Source organism: Blennius ocellaris (genome assembly GCF_963422515.1).
Source record: "Blennius ocellaris genome assembly, chromosome: 2".
NCBI classification, from domain to species: Eukaryota; Metazoa; Chordata; class Actinopteri; order Blenniiformes; family Blenniidae; genus Blennius; species Blennius ocellaris.
The window spans coordinates 28,519,610-28,542,574 of record NC_137651.1 but is presented as its reverse complement, the minus strand read 5'-3'; the positions used below and the strand labels follow the sequence as shown (position 1 = coordinate 28,542,574).

The 22,965-nt window shown below is 40.3% G+C and overlaps 1 protein-coding gene across 1 annotated transcript in view; it reads left to right on the top strand.

Moving 5' to 3' along the window:
* The first annotated feature begins 1,313 nt into the window (after positions 1-1,313).
* The window catches only part of dph1 (diphthamide biosynthesis 1), a 72,535-nt gene continuing 50,883 nt past the window's right edge, over positions 1,314-22,965 (top strand). The window contains exons 1-3 of the mRNA XM_080513124.1: positions 1,314-1,378; positions 7,127-7,276; positions 17,158-17,221. Coding sequence (XP_080369250.1) covers positions 1,327-1,378; positions 7,127-7,276; positions 17,158-17,221 — 266 coding nt within the window. The 5' untranslated portion in view covers positions 1,314-1,326. The remainder of the gene's footprint in view (positions 1,379-7,126; positions 7,277-17,157; positions 17,222-22,965) is intronic.

The window sequence follows — 22,965 nt, the reverse complement described above, 5'->3', positions numbered from 1 at the left end:
TGTCGGACGCACAGGACGCGGGGCGGTGATCGCTGTCAAACAGCCGCACTGAAAGCATCCGTCCGAGATTACGATAACTCCAGTCCGTGTGTGTGTGCGCCCGCGTGTGTGTTAGCGTGTGTGTGTGCGCGCTGAGCACAAACGCACAGTTGTCCGGCACAAACCCTGACAGTCCAACTCCTCTCAGACCTAAAAGCCCGTGTGGGGCTTCAGATCACTTCTGTGGACGATGCGCACAGCCAGACTAAAAAAAAACCAAAGTGTCCAATCTTCCATTCCTGTCTCGGGGCTCCGCAGCCGTTAAAATCGCATCATATTCGTTAAAATCTCTAATTACCATAAGTTATTTGAATTCACATTCCGCCTCTGATGTCGGATTACGCACGCAGACTCCTCAAATCCTTCTTAATAATGTAGACTTTGATGCGTCGGTTTCCTTAAAATCCCCCTTTTCAGCTCTCCTCTCCACGCGTAATTGTTAGATTTTCTGTGATCTTGTCTGTGAGGATCTCTCTGCCTTCCACCTATGGATGAGAGCCCGATGATACACACTGGAGGAGGAAGAAAGTCAGTTTGTGAGCTTGCTCCATCTCTCACACACTGCCCTGCTCTTCCTGCTGCACCAGCCTCGTGCGCTCTCACACCACAGGTTCTCAATAATTAGAATAAAAAATGTAAAAAATCATACACTCATCCAACATTTTTCAAATCTTCTGGCGGCTCTCGTGCAAAAATAAAATAAAACGATTTGTAAAGCAAACAGCCTCCATCCACCCAATAACTTATAGATAACAGATCAATGCGTTATTGGAGATAATAATCCGCCGCTTTGCCTGGAGTGCTTACACCTTTTTTAAATAGTCAGATTGTTTTGTAGCGTACAAGGAATTGGTGCAGTAATTATAATTATGCATAATGTGAATTATATATCCCATTATACTATGTATACAAACATTCATAACTACATGTTTATTTTTCATTATTTATATTTTCATTAGCATCTACTAAATAATGTCATTAAAAAAAGCTTACTTGCTTCTGATGGGGTTTTTTTTTAATCTCCGGGGATCAGTGCTTTATTTAAAATTTTCATTTTGTGGTTTTGTTTTGTTTTGTTATTGTTTTGTTTCGTTTTAATTTTTACGCTGTTATCCTGATCCTTGATTTATGTATGGTTTTTATTGCCTCTGAACTCACAGAAGAAGCCCCCCGTTAATACCCTCCTTCTGTCTGCCCCGCCTGTCCCGTTCTGTCACATCGATTAAATCGGCGCTCGGAGTCTCTCGCCTCAGCTCAACAGTCGATTAGTTTTCCCTTGCTTTCAACATGGCGGCGCCCGTGACCGATGTGCGGATCGTACCTTCTAAAAAGCCCACAGGTAAATATTGGCTTCTTATATCGACGTCTTTTGATTTAGACGTGTCGCTACAGGTTCTCAATGTACTTTAAAAATGATTTATTTGTCTTGTGTTGACGAGGTGTCGTTGATCGCTTCCGGTTAAGCGACAAAGTAATGCAGCGTGTTTATAATATTCAGAGTTATGTTCATCCTGGTGAATAAACTGGTAAATAAACACGACAAACCTTCCATTCCACTAAGGGAAACGGTGTGCGTTTTGTTTGTTTGTCGATTTTTACGAGATGCTTTTGGAGAAACATGTCCAGTATTTTTTGGATTTTTCTAATGATCATCTGTACTCGATCTCAAACAAAAGTAGGTAAAGCTAGTCCTAAAATGAACTACAGATGTTAGTAAATAAAAATCTGTTGCTCGATAAATAGCTTGAACTTTCAGAAAAGAAAAGCACATGCTGACCGAGAGCTTAAGGAACAACTTTGTGTTCAGACGCTGGTTCGATTCCCACCGCTGACAGTTTCTTCACTGTGGCTTCCTGAGATCCCACGACCCCCAACATCTTACTGCTCTTCTTCCTATGTGAATTTAAGGTTGAATGCGCATTTTTAAATACAAGATAATCGTAAATGCATGTTTGTGAGTCACCTGCCTCTGGCAAGTAGCATTCATAATTTTAGACTCGTGTCTGAAAGGTGGCCAAAGTTCACCTTCCTTTCCTTGCAACAACTGTGGTGATGTAGAATGTGACCGGAGTGCATTACGACTACTGTCCCTAAAGAAACAGCAGGGAAACTGTCCTGACTGAGAAAACCCTGTGAACGCAACACAGTGTAGTTTCTACAATTCAATAAAACAAGCATATCTTTTTGTTCCATATTTCTATGTTCTTATCAGCTTGGCCAAATGTTGAAGTCTGGTTTTCACAGTACACCACACTGAACAATGTAAAAGTTACAGGAATGCAGTTTGATTCAAAAGATTGGACACATTTCTAGATGCATCTAAATGTTTGTGAGATTTTCAACCTTTGGGTCGCTGAACAGTCACCTTCAGGTCACAATTGACAACATGGAATCCTTCTTCTACTAGAATCTGTTTTTATGGTATGAAGACGGACCATAAAAACATACCAGCATTTTATGGTTTAGGGAAACCCTTGAAGGGGAAAGTCCCCCTTTGGGAATGCTCCTGCACTGTCCAGTCTGAAAAATGAAATCCTGTGCTAAGATAGATGGCCCAGAACTGAAATATACTGTGCTTGGATTTTAGATGATTTTTTAAAGAATCCCTTAATTCTTAAATACATTGCTATTTAATTGGAACCCACCTGGGTATATTTGTGCTTAACTGCACACCAGTTCATCATTCTAAAAGATATCTATTTACAACTTTGCTGTTTTCCCATTATTGTAAGATTACACTCATTGCTGTGCATTCTTGTTGTTTTAGCACACTTATGAGAGTGATGCAAATACTTTATTGTCAGCCCACAGAGACTCGGTTTATTTAGGTGGAGCAAATTTGTTGGGCCGAAACCTCCGTTGTTCACTCTCTTCTGACGAACGGAGGAGTGTGGTGGGGGTGGGGGGTGGGTGTGGGACGGGCACGTTTTTCTTGAGACAAAAACCTGGTGACCGCATTGTTGAAAGAGATTGGTCAAGATCCCACGATCACTCCAAGACGAACCGACATTGATGCCAGAACCGGGATGTGTGCTCGGGCCCAATTTAACCAATTTATTCAAATTTAAAACATTTTATTAAAATATTTTTTATTTAACTTTAATTATTCAATTACTTTATATATTGTTGATGAGTAAATGACAGTTTACTTCACTAATAATCAACATTTTTCACAAGTTGCTTTATAGATTTATTACTTTCAGTAATCTATTACTTACAGTAATTTAATGCTAACGACCAGCCATAAATCCCAGCATTTATGGAGAGAATGTACAAAAAAAACATTTCCTTTAAATCCAGAATTACACACTGTATAATGCCTAAATTAATCAGTATAATTACAGTGTCTGAAGCAGCTGTGGTTTAAATTGTCACATATGGTAATAATTGTCCGCTGTCAGGCTCTTTGATGCCGTTAATACTGATACAATCATCAGACTTTCACTTGTGCTTCACATCTCTGATGTTTCTCTGAGTTTTAGGTATTTATATATATATATATATATCTATATATATATATAGTAGTCCATGATTAAAATATGTAAATGACTTGGTGCTGTTAAAATATTAAAGTTAACTTTTTCTCATTTCCACTGCCAAAAGATAAACATCATCATTAGTTTCTGCTGGCAAAGATTTATCCAGAAAGCTGCGACATAAATTTTAACTACTGCTATCTTTTTGGTTGTAGAACAGGTTTCACATTTACATATTTACAGGCTAATCAGAGAAAATGACATAATTTTGTCTGCCTTCTTTATTAAAGTCAACATCGAATCATTGATTTGAGTCAAAGTGATGCAGTTTTTTGTGACATCATCATCAATCGGTTTGCAAACTTGAAAAACCAGAAGTAAACGAAGCAACAGTTTTAATACATTCTTAGGGGAAATTAAGAAAGTTTAAAGTTTTTTTCTTTGTCGTGGTTTTATCAGCTCAGCGTTTGTCATTCATGACCTTGAGAGTGAAATTGCATTTGATCATTTTACTGTCTCTGTGCTCCAAAACACGTCACTCAAATGGACTGATCATCATTAGGTACTTTGAAGCAGCCTGATGAGCGACCTGCAGTTCCTTGGAGGTGGACTGTGCCGGGGGTTCGGCCACTTGAAATCTTAACACATTTACTGTGAAGGGTGTACTGAAAAATGTTAAATTACAGCAATGGAAATTGACAAGTGAGAATATTCATCACTCTCCCCACATAACCCGGAAAAATACAGGTGCTGGTCATATTATTAGAATATCATGAAAAAGTTGATTTATTTCATTAATTCCATTTAGAAAGTCAAATGTGTAGAATGTATATATTTATTCCAAACAGACTGATATATTTCAAGTGTTTTTTTGCCAAAAAAAGGATGATTATAGCTGACAACCAATGAAAACCCTAAATTCATTATCTCAGAAAATTAGAATATGGTGAAAAGGTCAGATATTGAAGACACCTGGTGCCACACTCTAGTTAGCTAATTAACTCAAAACACCTGGAAAAGCCTTTAAATGGTCTCTGGGTTTGATTCTGTATGACACACAATCATGGGGAAGACTGCTGACCGGACAACTGTCCAAAAGATGACCATTGACACTTTAAAGAAGGAGGGCAAGACACAAAAGGTGATTGCCAAAGAGGTTGGATGTTCACAGAGCTCTGTGTCCAAGCACATTGAGAGAGAGGCGAAGGGAAGAAAAAGATGTGGTAGAAAAAAGTGTACAAGCAAGAGGGATAACCGCACCCTGGAGAGGATTGTCAAACAAAACCCATTCAAAAATGTGGGGGAGATCCACAAAGAGTGGACTGCAGCTGGAATCAGTGCTTCAAGAACCACCACGCACCGACGGATGCAAGATCTGGGCTTCAGCTGTCGCGTTCCTCGCGTCAAGCCACTCTTGAATAAGAGACAGCGTCAAAAGCGTCTCGCCTGGGCTCGAGACAAAAAGGACTGGACTGCTGCTGAGTGGTCCGAAGTTGTGTTTTCAGATGAAAGTACATTTTATATCTCCTTTGGAAATCAAGGTCCCAGAGTCTGGAGGAAGACAGGAGAGGCACAGAATCCACGTTGCCTGAAGTCCAGTGTCAAATGTCCACAGTCAGTAATGGTCTGGGGTGCCATGTCATCTGCTGGTGTTGGTCCACTGTGTTTCCTGAGGTCCAGGGTCAATGCAGCAGTCCACCAGGAAGTTTTAGAGCACTTTATGCTTCCTGCCACTGACCAACTGCATGGAGGTGAAGAATTCATTTTCCAACATGACTTGGCACCTGCACACAGTGCCAAATCTACCAGTACCTGGTTTAAGGACCATGCTATCCCTGTTCTTGATTGGCCTGCAAACTCACCTGACCTCCACCCCATAGAAAACCTCTGGGGTATTGTGAAGCGGAAGATGCGAGATGCCAGACCAAACAATGCTGAAGAGTTGAAGGCCTCTATCAAAGCAACCTGGGCTCTCATAACACCTGAGGAGTGCAACAGACTGATGGACTCCATGCCACGCCGCATTGCTGCAGCAATTCAGGCAAAAGCAGCTGCAACGAAGTATTGATTGCCGTGCATGCTGAAACTTTCCATGTTCATACTTTTCAGTTGGCCCACATTTCTAAAAAATCATTTTTTGTATTAGTCGTAACGAATATTCTAATTTTCTGAGATATTGAATTTGTGATTTTCAGTAATTGTCAGTACTAATCATCCAAATTAAAAGAAATAAACATTTCAAATATATAACTGTGTGTAATGAATTGATATAATGTGTAAGTTTCACGTTCTGAATATAATTACTGAAATAAATCAACTTTTTCATGGTATTCTAATAATATGACCAGCACCTGTAAGTGCTGCAGCAGCAGCAACAAAAGCTGTGTTTATTTTAAGGCTGAGAGCAAGTTTAGGGTTTTAAAGTTATATGTACTGACATTCAACAGCCAGAAAGGAGAGCGAAGAACTGAAAGGCAGTCCATAAGAATCATGATGATGAACCTATCATCTGAGTATGTGGCGTCATCGCAATCTTTCTAAGACAATCTTGTGACACTGCCAGGTAATTGGGATGGTGATCTTGCATCTTCCACTGTGACTACAGCTGCATCCTACACATCCCTATTAATAGAAATGCAGAGAAAGACACTCACACAACACCAGAGCGTAAGATTTTAAGATTGCCATCGAGCCAAAGCTGCTTGATTGTTGGTTTGTTATGCACCTCTTCACAGCACTGGTGTTTTTTTTGTCTCTAATAAAAATGAACATCTTCATTCTCTGCTTTAAGCAAAGCATTGCAGTGAAGTCAAACAATTCTGCGTTCCATTCATACACATGCACATTTTACGACCCGTGACCTCGGCTGCCACCTCCACCGAGGTCCCGGCCTTCATGCTGGAAACCACTGACAAACGGGAAACTTTTATTCTTGCTCATTTGCATATGCTGTCGCAGTTCCCACCTCGGTTCAGTGACGGTTGACATTCTTTAGTCTTCACATATCAATCTTGATGCTGCTTCCACATTCATCACATCCATGTCGTAGTTTGCGGCATGCCACCCGTGAAATGCATAAAGCATGTGAGGGCCTTCGGGGTCAAGACTGAGAATCCCTGCATTACATTAAACATCATGGTTTTATTGAAATCCTGGCTGTATGTGAAGGAGGGGTTTAACAACGAACTGAAACAAGTGCGTCTCTGCTGCTCCCTTCAAGGGTCACAACAGTGCACCATGCGATCGGGCAATTTTTATATCGGATATCTTTCCTGATGCAGCCGGACCTGTCGTGGGCTGAGGGCTTTGGTCAGGGAGACACAGTCATGACCTCTAGGTTTCTACTGCTGCCTTCACAACTCAACTCAAAAAAGAGAGAATTATTTCTTAGCATGCAGCTAGCGTTTCAGCCTGATGACTTGTATAACACTAATTTGAAAACGTAGTGAATGGTGCTCTCTGATGCTCGTTCTCTATGTGCTTTATTCATAAATTCTGCATTTGCATAAATTAATCTTGTGTGTTTTATCTGAGGAGTTGGCTACTTCATGTATGCTTTGGGATGTGTTCGCCATGTTGCTAACAGCTCAATAATTGAACTCTCCCTCCAGCCCGAGGACCGCGGCGGGTTGCCAATCAAATCCCAGATGAAATCCTCCAAGACCCCGAGTTACAGGAGGCAATCAAAGCCTTGCCGGCAAATTACAACTTTGAGATCCAAAAGACAGTTTGGAGAGTGAGACAGGCAAACGCCAGAAGAGGTGAGTGCTATTCTTTCCTAATACACTTCATTTATTTTGCACAGGATGATAGGCTCAGACACAGCTGCTGCAGTTGCCGTGGGAAGGTTGCCAGATTTGTAATGACAGCAGAGCAGGTGCAGAAGGCACTTTACAGCCAAGGTGAGTCGCAGTTTGGGTCGACATCTCTCAAGAAAGCTGGAGCTCTGGCACGACACAGACACCAAGTAAAAACGGATCCGGCCATAATGTTGCCGTGCTCACGGCCAGCCGAAATATGGAGATGTTCAGTCTCGGATGCACAGACATCTGAACTGTCTGTGCTGGGAGGTTTTTTAATGGCACCGCTGGCTGCTGGATTAACTTACTGCAGCTGAATTGGATCAGAGGCTGGATGAAGTTACTCTGAGGTAAAGGATCTGCATCTGTCTTTTGCACAGCCTGTATTTAAACAAGGGGAATGCTTTTCAATTTACAATCAAATCAAGTAACAGGAACGGCAGCCATTGTGCTGCACCACCCGAACCTTCATCATCCCGATTCACAAATACTAATTTCAAGCCTATTAATGTCAGCATCTGATACAACTCAGCTGAAATGCTATGAAACAGTGGAGTCCAACTGTACAGCCCTGTGTGACTGCATTAACAATTACTTTCGAAGTTTGAGGAGCATTAGGCGTCATGTGAAGGAAACAGTTTGTAAAAAGCTTTCACTCACGATGCCATCCGTGTGTGCGTCTGCCTTTGACCTACTTGTACTGACCGTTATAGAGTTGTTGACCTGCACCAACTCTCTACCTCTGTAGAAACTAACGTTAAAACCATAAAACGTTTATATGTGAAATAAAGAACACATTATAAGCACAAAAAAAAAAAAAGGTAACACAAACTGGCTTCCCAAGAAGCCCAATTAGGCAGAAACCTGCCCAATCTGGCAACATCGATTTTCTCCCTGAGACGGGCCTGGAGTAGGCGTGGACAGACGCACAGAAACAACCTCTCAGTAGAGCTCACCACAGGGATTCTTAGACTGGAAGAAATTCAGGACCAAGGCCGGATTTGGGGAAATACACTTTGGATATGATGTTGTTGGATGTCTGACACCTTTGTGAAATGTTGAAAAAAAATTTTTTAATATGGGACCTTTATGTATTTTTATCATTCTGCTTATTTTACATATATCAACGGCTGATAGAAATTGACAAACATGGTTAATTTGTGCAACCTTGTACTGCATTTTTGTTGTTACCTGCCGTTCAGCATGGACACTAAGGAGTCAAGATGTTTTTCACCAGCGCTTCTTTCCCACTATATTTTGCTGTAATTTGTAAAGGCGATGTTTGTCGGCCTTCCTTGATCTTTAGTGGGGTGTCAGTTCCCCCAAGGATTTTCCCTTCTGTGTAATTGATGGCTTTGGAGGGCTGCGCTCACACCACAGTGGACAAACCTTTGCTAAACATCTGCATGCAGTTGTTTTTTTAAAAATTAATAGGCATTTCCAAAACTCTCTCTCAGAATCATTTTGAGAGCAGCTCAACTTGAGCTCAGAATCATTTACCAGTCTGACAGACTGTCACATCTCGCAGAATTTGTCATTAGTTTAATTTTAGGATGGAGGCCATGTAAACACAATTTTACTATAAAGCCAGTCCAGTCAAACAGAATAATACAATCAGAGAAAGAATATAAATTGAGCACCAATTTCTACATGGGGGGGGGGGGGGGGGGGGGTGAGCATTAAATAAAAAATCCAGCACCAGATTGTGAGTCAGATGTTTCAGTATTCTATTCTCCTAATGCCCTGTGTGCTTCACTTCGTGCTCTCATGCTTCACTGCTTGTATATTTTGACTTTTCCTGATGTTAGCTTTCTCCTGTGAGACGGGTCAGAGGTTAATGCTTTAGTGATAGCCTCTGGACGGGGGGGGGGGGGGGGGGGGTGGTATCATAGAAATGTAAGATATGTCATATTTTCCGGTCCCTTCCTGCCTCGGCTGGAATATGCAGATGGCATGCCAGAGGATTGAATCATATATATTTTTTAGTGGTCCCTGGTGGAGAGCATGCACGTTTACTGCAGCCTGCTGGCTTTGCCTTTTTGTTTGTTGTGCGACACTTTTTGTTTTGCTTTTTAATCAGAGCGCGTCCTCTCCGTCTCGTTCTCCCTTTTCTCTGAACTCGAGTGCAGAACTCACCTTATCATCCCGTCTGTCTCCGTTCCTCTTTGTGCCCATCTGTTTCTTTGCCAGCCTTTGAACTTCTCCTGAGTCCCGTACAGTTCTTTTGAAAGTGAGCGCTCAGAAGCATACAGTGGAATTTTATTTATTCTGTGCCCAGCATCTCCTCTCTGATTTTATAAATAGTCAAAGCTTATTTGTTGCTTTGCCTGAATTTTGTCATCTCAGTCTAATTCTGTGTTGTTTTGATATCATCACTTGAGCATTTCCCATGCAGTATTATCCTCCAGCAATGTTTGTTGTTGGCTACTTGCTGTCCTGGTTACATCACATGTTTTTTTGTTTTGTTTTACATTTTATTTATACAAGTTTTACATAACAACACACTGATGCATACAAAAAAGTACATCACATGTTTTGTTAAAATAAAAATCAAAGACGACAAAATGAAATTGAGAGATAATTTGCTCAGTCAGGTCTCACATTTTAGTCTGAAGAAGAAAAAAAAAAAGACCTAAGAACAGTACCATTTCAATTTTCTTTCTTGTTTCTGGGTTTTTTGAGACGAGATGGAAGCAAAGTGTTTTACTCTTTAAAGGGCACTTATTGAAATACTTGACCCTCAGGTTTACAGACTGATGTTTGAACACATTTGGCCGTCTTTTAAAGTTAGATTAGTTAAAATGCCACATTGGTTTATTAATATTTCCTTAAAAAAACTTTATGAGAGGTCACCACTGTGGGTTTGTGAGTGTGACCTTTGACCTGCAGCAGTCCACTGCTCCCATATATAAGATGGATTAAATGCAGAGAAATTACTTCCCCAAGAGGATCAATAACACATACAAAACTTAAAAAGCAAATTGCAGTCCATCACTTTAATTTATCATTTACCAAAAAAACAACCCAAGGATGAGTCGCTGGACTTATTTTTCTAAATTTTCCTTGAATTGCTCATTCTTGGATCTTTCCATTAAAAAATAAATAAATAAATAAATAAAAAATAAAAAAATAAAAAAATTCTATTTCCTTTGCAACTTGACAATCAAAATATAACAAGTTATATTGCATTTTCAGGCAGATATTGATATTTTGGAGAAATGGAAATCCTGTAGTAACATCTTGTGCAAAAAAGCTTTTCATGCTAATAGAACAACATAATAGTGCAATACAGACTCATTACAGTTATTATGAAAAACGCTCTCAATACACAATAACGTCTAACCATTCACTTATCGTAAAACATTTAATTCCACGCTCGTCATTCTGCTCTAAGAGAGTCATTTAAAAACGTTCATGTAGGACACACTACTGGGTATATTTTGATTCATTATTGTAATAGCACTTGAGTCAGACAAAGGATCTGTTTATAAAAATTCATGTTTTTCTCCCTTAGTTTTTTTTACGTCTACATTATCGTGTGATGAATCAAATTCATTAAACAGTGAATGAAAAGTGGCACTAATTAATATTTGATCCCTCCCATGTTGGAGTTGTCTACACAAACCCCTGAGCTGCTCCTGTACTGTATATCTGCGTATTCTTTGAATATTTGAAGGCCGTGTCGACATTCAACCCATCCTATGTATGTGCGGAATCAGCTGTTCAGCTACTGCTGTGTGTCTTCAGGTTGCAATGTTTTGACTTGAGAATAGTTAAATTTGAAGGTAATGGTTTTTGAAGCACAGTTAATTTCACTTCTGACTTTCAACAGCTGTTCGACTTTGTACATGCCATCTTAATCCTATCTTGCAGAAACTTTGAGACGAGAGATAACAAAGATAGAGCCAAAAAAATGCAGCACGGCCTTGAGTCTCTTGAGGGACCTTGAGTCTGAGAATGCCATTCTCTGGGGTAATGTAGTACTTTCTAGGGAGGAGTTCTGTTTTTCAAGGTCTTCTCTCAACTAAAGCAGAGATAATCAAAAGATTAGCACAGTTGACACTTTCCCTTAGATGTTACCTTGAGCTTCAAGACAATAAGCACCATATGGAGCATTTAGTTCTTTTTTTTTTTTTAATACCTTTTAATATCTGCAGTTACTTTCATGTTAGGGGGGGTGTGGGAAAATTACAAGAAAGTTCACATCTCAAGAGCTCTCCTAAGGCCTTCAGAAAAAAAGGGTTCCTGCTCATACAGTGAGAAAAGGATTCTAAACATTGAACCTGCAATGAAAGCTATACCACAAACACTGGGAAATATATGAAGGAAGGAGCCAGCAACCGCCTGGCTAACTGTCAGGTTTAGGCTATAGACATTTATTAAATCTGCAAGAAAGAACAAGACAACAAGGGTAAGTTTCTTTTACTCATGAGGAGAACGAGCAGGAAGTGCTCTCGTCACCGTTCCTGACCCGCTCTGAGCTTCTGCCGTTCTCCTGTGCTTTTTATTTCGATTAACAAATGGGAGGGTTTACAGGATATGCATCATAGAAATAGACAAGTTGTTGCGCTTGACAGTTATCAAGAGTAAGCACAATCTCAGGGCATCCTCTACGCGTGGATCACCACCGAGGTGGTGGCTACGGGGAAGACACAATGTTCCTGTTTTATCAGTCTTGCACAGAGTGCTTCTACCAAAGCTCAGAACACATGGTTAGTCAAACTTAAACAACAGCGCCTGAGTGACGCTGCTAAATAAAGACAGAAGAAATAAGACTGAGATTAAGCATGAATATGGTAACTAAATGGAATAATACTCTAACACTAACCCTAACCCGAGTCACAAAGGCCACATTTCAATACCACTACAAAATGAAGGAGCTTTTTGAAACAGGCATTCCATGCAAGAAAAGTCTTTTAGATTGTTGAGAGAGTTTTGCTTGTGGGAGTAGACTGGGAATGTTAGGGATGAATGGACAATTGTTCCAAAAAGGAAAGTTAATCTTGTCAATAATGTTAGTGTATAGTCATAAGTCTGCAGAAAAATATCCGCTTTACTCTTTTAAAGGGGTCATATTATGTAAAATTCACTTTCTAATGGGTTTCGAACAGTAATAATCAGCCTCATACCTGGAACGATGCCCCAGATGTGAATAAAGTGTGTCCTCACTCTCTCTCCTTGGCTTGTTTCAGTTTTTTAAGAAGTGTGTCGCTCCAACCAGCCAATCAGAAATCAAACCTTATGTCGGGTAACTGGGGGTTTAGCCAATCATAATCAAGGTAGGCTCCTCCCTTTGACTCCTCCCACAATCAAGCAGCTCTGCATTGGCACATGGTGCCACAAGAGGAAGTACTTCCTCCTCTTCCCAAGATGGGCATGTGTGGGCGGAGCCATAGCAGATTCTGAATGGAACTCCTATGATCCAATATTCAAATGGAAGAAAATCAAAGTAAAAGCAATAAACTTTTGATACAGTGTTTTTGGACCAACGAGACCATATAGAAGTGTTGAAAATCTGTATAATATAGACGGTCTCATAAATGACCATAAGTTGAGGTTCACTTTCAGTAGGCCTACCTGTCCAGCCTCAACAATTGGTTTTGTCCTTGTTACTTAAACATCTTCCAATTTTTGATACTACACATTTCAAAGTTTAAAACCATTCATTGATCTCACAGCTCATTGAAATGTTATGCTTTCACACATGCAAATTTCAACTAAAACCTCACTCTCTCACCTTATTCTCACCTTTCTTGCCATGACCTTCCTTTAGAGAAAATGGAGGAATCCTTTGGCTTTGATTGTTCACCAGTAAATGTGTATTTGAAACACTCTGCTAGTTCTCCTCCGGTCTGTATTAACATAAAGCCACATGCTGATGTCTATGAATCTCTGCAGCCATTAGTCATACAACAGTCAAATGATTTTCAGTTCAGGAGTAAACCAAAGTTTTCTTCACGGCATGTTTAGAAGATTGAGCAACGGTGTGTTGCATTAAGAGATGTGAATTCATAAGCAGGGAAATGTTTATATATATAAATATATATTTCATGGGGGGATTTGTGTATAAATACAGTGACTGAAGTTAATCCATTCAAAACATTCAGTGTGGTCTGTTTGTTTGTGCAGAGATGCACTTTCAAAGGCAGAAGCAGCGCCCTGTGCTTCTGTGCAATTTCAAACATGCATTTCCACAGCCAGGGCTGCCTCCAGCGTCTGACTCACCTTTCACTGGGAGCTGCAGATAGAGAAAGCTTTTTGCTTCTGTCAGTCGAGGCAGAAGTGTGCCGTGAAACCTTTCTTTGTTAATAAACTTGCCCTTTTCCAGGTAATGACCTGTCTCTCACTGTCTGCATGAGCGCCCGGTGATCCTTTAACCTTTCATCAATAAGAAGTGCTCTCGCTCCTCCTTTCAGCACTGCTCCATCTTTTGCTCCATCTCATGGCCGTCCTTCGTCAGCCTCCTTGGCCTTTTGTCCGTCCCAGCCTTTTATTGTTTAATGCTGTCCTGACCGAAGTCTTCAAATTGTTTCAGGCCTAGTCATGTGAAAAGGTTTGTGTGGTGAACTCGGTGTCTTCCAAGTCCTCATGTGTCCTCAGAGACAATGATGGATTTATTGAAGTAAGGTGTGACAGACTTTGACTGAGAGAAAATGTCATGGTTGAATGGAGCAAAGCCGTTGTCCCCAGGTAGTCGCTCACTTGGACCACAAAGCTGGCGCTTTGCATGTTTGCAAATTTAAAGGCTATGAACAGTTATAAAGAGAAAGAAAAAAGTAGTAATAGTAAATGGGTAAACCACTGAACGTAGGGGACTAAATCAACACAAAAAAATAAGAAAAAAAAGAGTTGTGACCTCTCCTTGTGTAATGCGACTTTCCATGATTCACAAAATCTAAAATTAAAGTTTCAATCTTTTCAACCAATTTTCAACTTCACAAAACTTCATGTCCATGCATATTCTCATTTCTCCATGTAGTTGGCATGTTAAAGAAAATTGAATTGGGTCAAATGGACTTGGACGATGAAACGATGACAGGCTTCAGGGTTGAGGGAACATCATGAACCAATGAGGCCACTTGGATCAGGGTCAAAATGCTTTCTAAAGACATATGAGCAAGTCCAGTTGGCCTGATTCAGTTTGTTTTAAGAAAACCCTTTATGTTTCAATCCTGCTTTCATCCATCTCCAATTGGAGTCACTAGAGGTGAGGCTAATATGTGAAGAAATGCAGGGTACACCCTGGAAAGGTCACCTGTTGACGGCAGGGTGACCACACAGAGTCATAATAACAGCTGAAGTCGGATTTGTTCCATCCGCCAGTTCAGAGTCACAGTTCAACCTTACAATCATGTCTTTGGATCGTGGAAAGAAGCGAGTGTTCCCAAATAGTACCCACAAATGTTGAGCAAAAGCATGCAAACTCAACACATCTGGCAGATTTGAACCATTTCCCCAAGAAGCAACATCACCAACCAAACACAATCCCATCATTCGTCCACCGATCCATTCTTCTTTTATGCATTGCTTTAATGTGTTTCTTTGTAAAGCACTGTGAATTGCTTTGGTGTATGAATGGTGCTCTATAAATACATTTCCCTTAATATTGCTACCACAGAAGAAGAAGATGGCAGGTTGCAAGTCCATCACAAAGCAAACACAGAGAGAAACAATCACATGGGCATTTCACATCCAAACATGGATTTGTTTGTATCTATAAGCGAAGCATTTATTTGCACTGTAAAGCAACAACTGGTCTGAAAATTGCTACAGAAATAAATGATCATTGTTGTTCTTCTAATACCAGTTGCTCTTTTTAATCACCCATCACCATGTCATAATTGTCATCGTGTGCTTGTTTCTTCTGTTTTGATTGTCTAAAACTTTTTTCTGGAAGAGCAAATTAAGCTGTTTTCAAATGGACTCAACGACAAGCTAGTCTTAAACCCCGAAAGTGGACGCAGCATCAGTGTGAGCAAGTTCACTCCGCATCGGGAGCAGGTTCAGACAGCCTGGAAGGACTTTCCTGGGTTAGCGGCAGCTTTATGAACAGCGGATGCAGAGGTGGGCGCAGCTCAATAACAAGCCACAAGGAGCAAGTGGATAACATTGACAATCCTTCAAAGATGGTTCTGACCTGGCAAGACACAGAGACGGGCGAGCTTTTGTTGGTTTTCTTCAGGGGACTGAAATAGACGCAATATTACCAGGCTGATGAGAGAATGAGGCTCTGATTGGATGCAGATATTCATTCATGTCCCCGTCTTTTACACAAGAGGGAAGATGGAAAGCAATGTTTCCCTTCACTTGATTGGAACCCGGTTTGGTTCAGCGTGAAACCTCCCCAAACCACTTGTGCTGTACAAACCCAAACCCACTTACAAGATGTCCTTTTATTTGTTCTAGAATTGATCAAATAGATCAGTTATCCAGCAAATTGTCATTGGCAGCAAGGGAAATGTGAGTAATGCCAGTTGTATTATGAAAGTGTGGGCTGTCTTTTTGAGTGGTGGAGTGAACATTATACGGATAGAAGAAGTTCAACTTGTACATGTGGCTCTGGGGATATTAATATGGTAATTTTTCCACAAGTCTGGCAAGGAAACTACCAGTAATACAATTATCAATGAACATGTCTTGAATTAAAAAAAATGGTTGAGTTTTCATTAAACATTTTTAAAATTGCACTTTTAAGTGGGGTAAAAAAAGCCATATTGAAAAATCAAAATCAAAAAGGGATACGCTATCCCTGTGCACAATATTTGCTTGTTCTACTAATGTACTGTTTGTCACACTGGGCTCTTCCTTCACGTCCTACATGCTCTGATTCCTCCTGTATTCCTTAGAGAGTCCATTTTGACACCATCAATATCTTAGTCTTTGGTACAAAGATGTCATTATGTTTATTTCATGGTGAGCTGGCAGGATTAACGTATACTGGAATATTCCTGGCTTCTAGATGTAGTAAGCCACAAAGAATGTTGGAAGAAAAAAAATACACAAGATTCACATTATAGGAAATCTTTACAGGATATTTATTGCGTCCGTCTGTTTTACCTCTTTGTTTGTCTCAGGGTTGCGGTGGACTGGAGCCTCCCAGCTAATTCTCCTGTCTCTCTGTCCATCACAGTCTTCCATGCCATGTTGATCCACCTGTTTACAGCTGGAGCAAGTCATTGCTCTCAGAATTAATATGCATAAAGCAAGTAGGTTAATTTCACTGATTGTAGGCGGAGTGCACTGGTGCTGATAGGCACTCTCCTGCTTCCTCGTTTGCTTCTTTAATTAGAAAATGCACTGGGCTTGTGAAATGAGGCACAGACCACTTCCTGAATCCTGCCTTGAGCCAGGTGTTTCTTATTTTTTTTCCATTGGTTCATCTCAGGAGGTGGTGTTGCATTTCAGTAAATTGGTGGGTCTCCTGTAGTCAGCGCACCAGCGGCCCCAGTGCAGCCGAACTGGTTGCTTGATTTCAGTTCCACCAATTTGTCCACATTAAAACTGATCTTTTTGAGTGAGAAAGGGAGCTGAAGCGGTGAAACTGCCGGCCAGCAGCTGCAGAAGCAGATCTGTGGCGATTGGTTTGGACTGCATTTCCAACAGCCCGTCACCCGCTGAAATAAACCAGCAGCAGAACTGTGGAAGAGGGAAAAATTGCCCTGAAATGTCACTGTTGCTGTCAGGGGAGCTCTCTGAACCAGTGGCAGCAGCTATGTATAGCTGTGCTGTGAGGATTTATTAAATAACATGTTGCCATCACTCTTAACATATGCTTGCAACTTCTTATTTTTGTTTGCCTTTTTCCACCCCCCCCCCCCCCCCCCCCCCCCCCCCCCTCCCAGTTGCTCTGCAGCTTCCAGAAGGCCTGCAGATGTTCGCCTGTGCCATTGCCGACATTATTGAGAGGTAAGGTGCAGCTTTTATAAAATCACATGCAAATGAAGATGTATTTGTAATTTCTATCTCTTGTTTTAATTCCATTACACAGAAGACATTTATGGTACATTATATTAAGCGTCACAACATGCAACAGTTCACCTGACCAGTGGCCTTTCACAGCAGGAGGTTAATGCTGAGTTTTAACACACTGGCCCTCGATAACCTTAACAGATATGGAAAATAAAAAGTTTGCAGATATGTATTGTAATTCCATGTCGTCACATTCAATTTGATTCAACTTTATTTATGGAGCACCAAACATAATACAGTCATTTCATAGCACTTTAGCAGAGAAAGACCCACCGATTCTACATGAGCAAGCATAAACAACAGTGGAAAGGAGTGGAAACTTCTCTTTAACAGGAAGAAACCTTTGCAGAACCATGCTCAGAAGCAGAGGCTTTCTGCTATACCTCATTCATTTACTTTTTTGTTTTTGGATTAATTCAATGTTTGATATGTGGATTAAAACGATCAAACGCGGCAAAATGTCACACCGAATGACCACAAACAATTGCTACTGCTTCTTTATTTAAATCTGTTTTCCATTTCATGAGTGGTTCATATGAATCAATCTTAATTTAAAAAGCACCTTTCAGACAATAAGATGTTAACCAAAGTGATCCACAGATAATTGCTATATACATTACAAGGTTAAAGACTTGCAAACATACATATTTGCAGATGGATGGTATTGGTATTATTGCACATTCATATTTGCATGCAAAACACTCGTATACGCACAAATGTACAGTGTAATAGAAATTTAATGGGTAGACTAATATGTATATGCCTGAAGCCATCAAATAAAATAAGCTATTAAATAGTGGGTAAAATTGAGAACTTTTTAGAAAACAGCTAAAAGCCAGTCAATAAAAGGCAGGGCATATAAAAATGTTCAGCTCTAAAAAACTCATTGAAGAGTTAATTGTGGTGCTAGTTATTTCTACACTCAGAGTTTTTTCTTCTTCTCATTTGACCTAATATTTATAGCATTTGGTTAAAAAAAAACATCATCGTTATTATATTGTTTTGAGATGCTGTATTTTACATGAGTTAGAAAGCCAAAAGCTTAGGATATTGTAAATTAAGTACGATAGCATTGAAATGTATTTCTCTACATAAAAATTCATTCATATTCAAATTGTTGATGTTGCCCCTGAGTGTTGAAACACTATGAAAGCTGTTGTCTTTATTTTAAAGGTTCCACATGTTTAATGGCTGCAGACACATTAAATTGGAGGGAAGAATGGATAAAAACAGACCCATTTAGTCATAAAGGTTGCAGGTGTCGAAGCCGAGCGGTCAGCGCACAAAGTTTAACCAGCAAAGCCACTCGGCGCTCATTAGAAGAGATATATAATGTAATTCCCCTCCTTGGACTGGATCGAGGCTTCAGCTGGAAATGAGACACGATTACGCTGCTTTTGGACAGAGCAGATATCAGAGGTTCCCTTGCTCACATTGCGGAAGAGGGAAGATATATTATTCTTGTTAATTACATCCCGTTTCAGTCTGCATATGCGCTGTTGCGCACCGGCTCTCGCTGACGCCGACACCCAAAAGGTTTGCTCTAAATCCAGTTGTGAGATCGAAGAAACATTAATGGGACCAAAGTGTCTTTTATGCTACACAAAGGACTGCTCAGTGCTCTGTACAATTTTGTAAAAAAAAAAAAAAAAATGTATCCACGTGTAACTGAACATGCAAAATCACATCTTTTTTTCTTTTTATAAACACTCCCATTGTTGATCTACAGTCTCATGTCACCTTCAGTTGGCCTATTTTTTTTTCCATAGCAGCACTGTCTGCTAAGTGGTTTCTCAAAGAAAATGGCTGCTATCATTAACCAACCAGAGTGGATTTCTTTCATATGTGTTTAGTCAATAGCAACCTGATTACGAGATGGAGGAGATGAAGAACGACGGGCCGGGAGCTTCCATAAACTTTTCAGGCTGAGCGGATATTTGATTTCATGCAGGAAACTTGGATTACATCAGTTTTGATACATTAGTGTGGTCTTTACGATTGCATGCGCTTTATATTACCCTGCCAAGACACATTTAGAATACACATATGGGAGCTTCCTGTTGAACACAGTGTTGGAAAATAGGTTTTCTATCAAACTCGCCATTCTTGTGTACGTTTGCTTACAAGGCTATCGTGTTTTTCATCTCGACTTCAAACTTCCTGTATCCCTGTATCAATCTTTCATTCCCTTTACAGTCATTTCTACCATTTCTATTTTATCAGAAGAAAGATGATGTAGTGAACTTTTGATAAGGTCCAGTCTTATCGGGCTCATTGCTATCAGACTGAGAGCTACCGCTGTGTGCAGCACCGCGTTTATACCGCACATCCACCCCGTCCACATTTATGTGTGTGAATTCCGTCTGTCCATCATGGATTCTGCCAAAATGGGCCCCATCTCATCTAATGAGAGCAATTAGCAGGCACTAATTGCTTTTCTCACTGACTTCATACCTTGTTTTATATCACTTGTCACTGTATTTTAGAGCCTCGCATCACCATCCCTGCAGTTTCTCTCCCAGAGAGCAGCAGACAAGATGCTTCTTTTGGCTTCCCTTCATTAGCTCCTGCTGTACAGTTTCTCTCCCCTCATATATTTTCACTTTGCTTCCACCATGTAGCCTAGTAAGGCTTGCAGTTCTACACTTTACAGATCTGCCGGATGCATTTTTTGATTGCTGCGTGAACATCAGAGAATGTACAAACTACTGAGTTATCGCCCATCCTGTGCTCAGACTGATGGGTTGCTTTAGATCTGTGAAATGACACGAGCCGGGTTTGAGTGACGACGTCTACCCAGAAAACTAACTGCTCAGTGATGGACATCTATGCTGATCTTGCAGGACCACTCAACCACTTTTAAATGTAAGTGTTATCTGAACAGTTTAGGCCATAATTTCAGTTTGTTTTGGGGGGCTTGTCCAAATGAACTGTTGAAACGTGGAGAATGGAGCAGAGGTGGTTAAAGTTCAGTACAAGTGGCAGAGCAAAAACCTTGCTGCTGATTAAGTTTTAAGTTTATCACCCTTATTTTATTATATTTTAGAGCGAATCTATGGGGGGGCAGGAGTTAGCACTGTTGGACTGTTCCTTGTTTTAACCCGCTGGCTGACGGAGCCTTTCTGCACTGCAAATTAATCGACATTTGCCAACATTTAAAATCGTATTTTTAGTCATGATGCATAATTGAGCTTTTATTGAAAGCTATTTACTTGTTTCTAGTATTTGATTTTCCTACATCTTAAATCTAGCTTTTAAAATCTTAGTTCACGATTACTTAAGTAAAATGTACTTGCTCCATGGACAGATAATTTCACAATTTCATATATAATGTTTATATCTTATTTATAGGCTACTATTTTTTGCAGTGTACAGTGGTTTGTTTGTTCTCTCTCTGCCTACATGGATTTTCTCTGTGAACTTTGCCTTCCTTTCACAGACAAAATACTTTATTAGGTCAGTTGGTGTGTTCGGTTATTCCATTCTATTTTAATACATTCTATTCTATTCTATTCTATTGTATTCTATTCTATTCCCCATGTGGGAAACGGGGTCCTTTTTAAAAATGACGTTAACCCTCTGTACAAGTTTGGCTTTGCAAGCCCTTTGCAATCTGTGCTGAAGTCTTTTCACATCAGGAGACTTGTAAAGTTGCCTCTCTGCTTTTGCTGATGCCTTTAGTTGGAACAAGTTCACCGTAGGTTTTAAAGAAACCCAGCACCTGCATCTTGCTGTGGCAATGTTTTGCAACACCATTGCCGAACTGAGGGTGTGCGTCATTTTTAAAAAGCCCCGGTTCAGTGCAGTCCAATTTAAGCAAACATTATTTTTCCCTCCATGATCACTGTGACGTGACACTCGCAGCAAGTTTCATTTTAGAACAATCTTAAATAATGCATCCAAAGGAATTGGGTGTGTGTGCGTGTGTGTGTCTGTGTGTATGTGTATGTATATATATATAAAGTGTTGCTGTTATATTGTAGGTCAGTAATGAAATCAGGAATTATTCTAAGGGTATACGGATAAAAAGACGGTGACAAGGCAGCATTTGTGCCGATATTCATGCATGGTGAGGCCCACAAATCATTTGTTGTCTTTATATAGATAATTTCTCCTGGCTGACCAAGGATGTTCTCTATATAGGCTTTGTGTTCTATGTGTGGCTGCCCGACAAATGACCATATTACTGACCAGCCAGATCAAGTCTGTTTCTGGACTTGTGGAGGCAAACAATGAATTTTGAGTCAACACTGTATGCTGGCTTCTTAACACAAAATATTTGATCTGGATGTGAGGTTAGTATTGCCACATTTGTCAGGACAACCTGAAGGTCTTTGGATCACCGGTTCAAATCCGTTTCCACTTGACACTGTAAACAGAGAGGCGTCGCCTTCGAAGTGAGAATAATCTTGATAACAATCTCAACATGGGGATCAAAATTTGGCCAATCCCTTCAAAGGCTTAACCTGCAGGTGAAGTCTGTCTGTCTCGAGATGTTTAATCTAACCCAGCCTCGATAGAATTGCTTGCTTGAGAGAGAAAAAAACCCTGCATTTCCTGCAGCCTTCCAGCACTTCATGAAATTTAAAGCGTCTCATGTAAAACTTAGCAATGGTAAGTGACAAACTAAGAAATATTTTAAAAAGCTGCCATTTCAGAGCATATTTAACAGAACAACTGGGACAGATGTGGCATTCATTTAAAAACAAACAAAAAATAAATGCAGCAGATGACATTACTCAAGCTTATTTCTTTCTCCCACGGGGGTGGACGGGTTGCATGTCGAGAAAATGAATGACGTTAATGTTGGGGAGTTGCCACAGCCTGCAGCCTGACCTGGTGTCACCCAGCTTGCATTAAGGGCCACTGCAGGTCCCAGGAGTGGGAGCGCTCCACCACTGCCATCGCTGCCATGGCTGTACTCGAGAGACAGGGCTGAGGTCCATATCAAAATGGGGATGAAAGGGCTAAGCTGCCCTCAGTGTAAGAAGCTTCGGTGGGATAGACTGCTAAGTCTTAATGAGGACAAGCTGCCCTGAATTATGGCCTGCTGCAGCCAAAATGCAGCCACTTTGCATATGCACACATTTAAAGTTACAGTGTATGTGCTCTTGTTCTCAAATTACTGCATTTGCAGTGAGTCTGCACTACAGACTACAGCATCTTATTGCTGCAGAATAGAGTGGCATTATTTAGAACATGGCAAAGTCCCAAAAATGCATAAATCATGGTGGATAACAAATTAACAAGTTTGTTAGATTGTGTTTAAATTCATGCGAGGTTAGTAAATCAGCCAGGCTGACATGTGTCTTCGAATGTGTCCTTTCCCCCCCCATTTTGCTAAAGAATTGGCCCTCTTCAATGCACCTCCGAAAAATATAATTGTAACAGTCTTCCTCAGTATCACTTAGCTCTCAGCAATTAACCTCATATGAACACAAGGCTATTTTTGAACTGTAAATGCCCAGGGGTTTCATTTCCATGAGACTGCAGGCTCAAATAGCAAACTCCACATTTTCTTCTTTGCTGGTAATTGTGGAGATCGTGTCTCTAAACAATTAGAAAAAAAATACCTGACATTTGTACTCTGGGATTTTAAAGAGTTTGCATAGTCTCAGCATATAACAAATCCAAACAAGACATCAATAAAATATAAGTTTGTCATATAAAGTATCTGTGCA